This window comes from Anthonomus grandis, unplaced genomic scaffold, assembly GCF_022605725.1.
Source record: "Anthonomus grandis grandis unplaced genomic scaffold, icAntGran1.3 ctg00000498.1, whole genome shotgun sequence".
Taxonomy (NCBI): Eukaryota; Metazoa; Arthropoda; class Insecta; order Coleoptera; family Curculionidae; genus Anthonomus; species Anthonomus grandis.
The window spans coordinates 18,482-24,014 of NW_026088517.1; the positions used below are offsets into that span (position 1 = coordinate 18,482).

General features: G+C 29.9%; 1 protein-coding gene across 1 annotated transcript; it reads left to right on the forward strand.

Moving 5' to 3' along the window:
* The first annotated feature begins 4,382 nt into the window (after nt 1–4,382).
* Nucleotides 4,383–5,227, forward strand: LOC126749672 (uncharacterized). Its single transcript, XM_050459362.1, has 2 exons — nt 4,383–4,677; nt 4,929–5,227. Exons 1-2 carry the CDS (start codon nt 4,657–4,659, stop codon nt 5,217–5,219), a joined length of 312 nt encoding a protein of 103 aa, XP_050315319.1. The 5' UTR covers nt 4,383–4,656; the 3' UTR covers nt 5,220–5,227.
* The last annotated feature ends 306 nt before the right edge of the window (nt 5,228–5,533 follow it).

A 5,533-nucleotide genomic window follows, 5' to 3' on the forward strand; every position in this document is an offset into this window, starting at 1 on the left:
ACATTTTTTTTCTTAAAATTTGAGAAAATGTCCATAAGTCAAAAAATTGATCAGCTATAATTTTGAAAATTTGCACACATATTCTCTGCACAATTTGGTTGGACACCTATTTTAGCGTTTTTCTAAATTTGAACAGAATTTTGCAAAAAAATTTTTTTTTTTGGAAAAAACATTTTTTTTCTTAAAATTTGAGAAAATGTCCATAAGTCAAAAAATTGATCAGCTATAATTTTGAAAATTTGCACACATATTCTCTGCACAATTTGGTTGGACATCTATTTTAGCGTTTTTTTAAATTTGAACAGAATTTTGCAAAAAAAATTTTTTTTTTGGAAAAACAGTTTTTTCTTAAAATTTGAGAAAATGTCCATAAGTCAAAAAATTGATCAGCTATAATTTTGAAAATTTGCACACATATTCTCTGCACAATTTGGTTGGACACCTATTTTAGCGTTTTTCTAAATTTGAACAGAATTTTGCAAAAAAATTTTTTTTTTTGGAAAAAACATTTTTTTTCTTAAAATTTGAGAAAATGTCCATAAGTCAAAAAATTGATCAGCTATAATTTTGAAAATTTGGACACATATTCTCTGTACAATTTGGTTGGACACCTATTTTAGCGTTTTTTAAAATTTGTACAGAATTTTGAAAAAATTTTTTTTTTTTGGAAAAAAGATTTTTTTTCCTAAAATTTGAGAAAATGTCCATAAGTCAAAAAATTGATCAGCTATAATTTTAAAAATTTGTACACATATTCTCTGGACAATTTGGTTGGACACCTATCTTAGCGTTTTTTTAAATTTGAACAGAATTTTGCAAAAAAAGACTTTTTCTTGGAAAAAACATTTTTTTTCTTAAAATTTGAGAAAATGTCCATAAGTCAAAAAATTGATCAGCTATAATTTTGAAAATTTGCACACATATTCTCTGCACAATTTGGTTGGACACCTATTTTAGCGTTTTTCTAAATTTGAACAGAATTTTGCAAAAAAATTTTTTTTTTTGGAAAAAACATTTTTTTTCTTAAAATTTGAGAAAATGTCCATAAGTCAAAAAATTGATCAGCTATAATTTTGAAAATTTGCACACATATTCTCTGCACAATTTGGTTGGACATCTATTTTAGCGTTTTTTTAAATTTGAACAGAATTTTGCAAAAAAAATTTTTTTTTTGGAAAAACAGTTTTTTCTTAAAATTTGAGAAAATGTCCATAAGTCAAAAAATTGATCAGCTATAATTTTGAAAATTTGCACGCATATTCTCTGCACAATTTGGTTGGACACCTATTTTAGCGTTTTTTTAAATTTGAACAGAATTTTGAAAAAAAAACTTTTTCTTGGAAAAAACATTTTTTTTCTTAAAATTTGAGAAAATGTCCATAAGTCAAAAAATTGATCAGCTATAATTTTGAAAATTTGCACACATATTCTCTGCACAATTTGGTTGGACATCTATTTTAGCGTTTTTTTAAATTTGAACAGAATTTTGAAAAAAAAATTTTTTCTTGGAAAAAACATTTTTTTTCCTAAAATTTGAGAAGATGTCCATAAGTCAAAAAACTGATCAGTTACAATTTTGAAAATTTGCACACATATTCTCTGCACAATTTGGTTGGACACCTATTTTAGCGTTTTTCTAAATTTGAACAGAATTTTGCAAAAAAAATGTTTTTTTGGAAAAAACAATTTTTTTTCCTAATATTTGAGAAAATGCCCATAAGTCAACAAATTTATGAGCTACAATTTTAAGAATTTGTATACATATTCCTTGGACAATTTGATCGGATACCTATTTAAACGTTTTTTAAAATTTATACAGATTTTTGAAAAAAAAATTTTTTTGGGAAAATAACATTTTTTTTTTAAATTTGAGAAAATGTCCATAACTCAAAAACTTAATCAGATAAAATTCTGAAAATTTGCACACATATTCTCTGAACAATTTGATTGGATACCTATTTCAGCGTTTTTCAAAATTTGTACAGATGTGCCTATTTATAAAATTATCGCCTTTAGCCTTACAGCCCTCTACGAGGGGATGTAATAACCCCTAAAAAGCCCTATGTCACCTAATTTTATTTTATTTATTTCTTAATATTACTAAATATCTTAAAATTACTCAGTTTTTTTAAATAATGACAACTGGTTAAAATTCTGAGAAGATTATCATTCTGATTAATAACAAATTAAAAAAAGCAAGGAATAACTGCCTACTGCCAGTGAAAAGTAGATAGATAAGAAATACTGTCCTTTAAATAAAACAAATTTATTAAATTAATGAAGTACTCCTCTAAAAAGTGCTCCAATTGAGCCCCGCTTATTTCCATACAAGAATAAAGATTTTGCTCAATTCAAGGCCTGACATTTTCTAGAACTTCAGGTATTATCAACAGGGTTTCTGGTTGGGTAGCGTAAACTTTAGTTTCAAATATCTTCACAAAAATCGAAAATCGAGTGTCGGCAAATCAGGCGACCTAGCTGGCCATTCCATAAAAGGTCACCCCCCTACCAGTCCAACGATCAGGAAATATTTCATCAAGATATGGCCGGACATTAGCAGAATAGTGTGGAGGTGTGACTTTAGTTGTTTCTTCCACCTTCGTTGACAATCGTTTCCGTTATTATAGCTGAAAAGACGGCCTAAAGCCGGAGTCTTTGAGTCAATAAATTGTTGTTAAACCAGTGGCTTTAAAACGTTCTTAACTATTTCGTCGGTTAATTAGCCACGGTCGAGATTAAGTAATCGGCGCAGGGAGAAAAAGAAAAGCGCAAAAGGGGATGATTTGTTTTCCCCGAACGAAATACAACAACCGAAGATTTTTCAAGGGAACATTGCCGCCCCCCCTGCCCCTTGCACCGCTTTATTATTTATCGCGGTGCCGGGCTTTAGTCGAAATTAGTTACGAATTTCTACGGCACAACGAAATTAAGTTATCCGGGGCTAATTTCGCCCCGGGGCCGCTTTCCGCACTGAACTGTAACTCCTAATTCATAATTGTTTCTGCTAGAACTATGAACTTTATTAAATACGAGCGAAATATTATTTCCGACCACCACTTCTGCCCTTCGTTCCTGCGGTGGATATACGTTCCACCTATATTGGACTTTAATTTCTTGTTTTCCATGTGGAATTTCTAATATTCCATGTAGGTATGTGTGTTCTGCGTATTATTTAGTAAGTTCTTGATGGTCATTTTAAATCAGTTTTCCATGCAGTTGGTAACTATTTTTGTTGCTTTCAACTGTCTGTAAAAGTAGGAACAATTATCTGGAAGATATTGGCAATTTTAGGGATATTTTTGATCATTTTAAGGCAATTTTATTAGACAGTTCAGCATTTGTAGTACAATTTTATGGTTATTGTGAAAAAGATATTCTACTGAAATTAACATGTTCGTGGCCAGAGGCTTTCAAGTACAATTTTCTAATTTTTATTAAATTTTTTACGAATTTATTGGATTTTTTTTCCTTTTTTTTCCTCACCTCATTTTATGTAAATTTTTTTATTATAGTCTTTAATTGAACATTATACTAAAATGCCTTGTAATTAAAGTGATTTTTGGAAATTCTTAGCACAATTGAATGATTTTTTTAAATTTTGTACAAATTTGTACTTGAGCTTTTTCCCTCTTTGTACTTTGGCATTTTTGCTTGTTCGTTGAGGTTGATTTCAGCACAATTTTATTTTCAGTACAAAATTTGTCTTATAATCCGTAATTAAACTTCTCCTTTTTACTAGATCATACAGGTTAATTTTAATAAAATTCATGCGAAAATGCCTTGTAATTTATAATCAAAAATTGTACTTAAAAATTAACTTTTTTTTATTGTGAAAAAAAAATTAATTAAAATTGTACTGGAAATAATAGATAAGAAATATAGAAATAATTGTACTGGAAATAACCAGTACAATTTACCATCATGCATTTTTTTATTTTATTAGGCGGTTTTTACTTTAATAATGTCCTTTTAGAAATTTTTTAGTGATGCGTAGCCTCTGGCCACTTATAAGGTGGCTTAAAAGTATAATTTTATGATTTTCTAACTAGGTCTCAAATGAGTTTTTGGGTCACAAATGAAAATTTTCTAGGCCGTCTTATGCCTTAATAATGGCCCGAATGATCCTTAAAATGCATTTTTTTAAATTTGATGTATTTAGAGAAAATTCTAAGAGAAAATTCCAGGGTAATAGTTTCTATCATCGGAAATCGATAACACCCTCCCGGAGGGAATAAAGAATTAATGACCGTAGGTAAGATTTATGGCTCGCTGGCTAAAAACGGTTAAAGTGCCCCTCTCGTTAAATAATGAAAAAGTATTTTACTGTTTCAGTGTTCAGCGATGACTTTGCTGCTAAAAGTTTCTTTTTTCTCTAAATGAAAAAAAGGGGGTGATTGAATTGAATGAGAGCGGGTATGGCCGTAATATAATGTGATCAAAAACATAAGTAATGCCATATGCACCCTCTTGCGATAAAAACATTTAAATTGCGTTCTGAAAATAGCGACAAAACTTAACATCTGTTTGCATAACAACCGGGAGCGAATATTATCGACCTTGATTAGTCATAGCAGTGAATACTGAATATACCCTACGAAGTATATACGGTCAATCAGTTGCGTGTGATGCTTTGCATCGTCAGTTATTCATTTTAATATGGCGTCATCTAAAGGAAACGTAAGGTTTGCTTTGTTTTAGTTAAAAAAAAATTATAGTAAATGTTCAAAATGCTGACCGTATATAAAAAGAAACGAACTATTATTTTTTTGGGAGACTCTTTCAAAAGTTCCAATATCTTGATTTTTAGTGTATAGATTTTAATAATTATTTCAGAAAATGCTTTAAAAACCCTTAGAGCATGTTATTTGTATTTGTAAAGACTTTTTGCACACAATTAGCAATTTAATAACAGGAAACTCTATACTTAGCTGGAAGAAAAAGATCTGAGAATCAAGGCGTGGCTTGAAGATAAAAAGAAACTTTCGCTACTGCTGGAAGAAGCGAAAAACCGCCCCACCAAGACCCTTCTTATAAATTTATATCTGAAAAGTAAGGAATCGGCCAACGTGGAAGAACTGGAAGCAGAAACCGAGAATGTCATGTCAGTAACCTTTCCTCGCACCGGTTCCTTGGAACAACGGATCAAAGATATCCAGAAACAGTGTCTGAACCAACTGGGTGACTTGTTAACTCCCGAATTAGTTAATAAATTAAATTAGAACCATTAGTACGTTTTTTATTGTCTACCCCTCAACTACTTAAGTTATAACATTAAACAAAACTAAAACAGTATCACAATAATAATATATAGTATATTTTAATAATATATGACACGTAGAATTTTGAATTTACTATAAATTATTACTGTGATACTGCGGATTTTTTGTTGTTTTGTTTAATGACATAACAATCAGTATCTTCGTCAACTATGGATGATTTTTTTGAATTACTTTATTAAGTCTTTATGTGACATCGCATATCTGGGACAAAATTCCTTTTTAGGAGGAAGCACGCTAAAACGTCCAGAAAATCC

Bases quoted from the DNA above. Each gene is read 5' to 3' on its own strand.
- LOC126749672 (XM_050459362.1), top strand. From the start codon at position 4,657: ATGGCGTCATCTAAAGGAAAC. The intron at 4,678-4,928 runs GTAAGGTTTGCT...CTCTATACTTAG, and splicing joins TGGCGTCATCTAAAGGAAAC to CTGGAAGAAAAAGATCTGAG.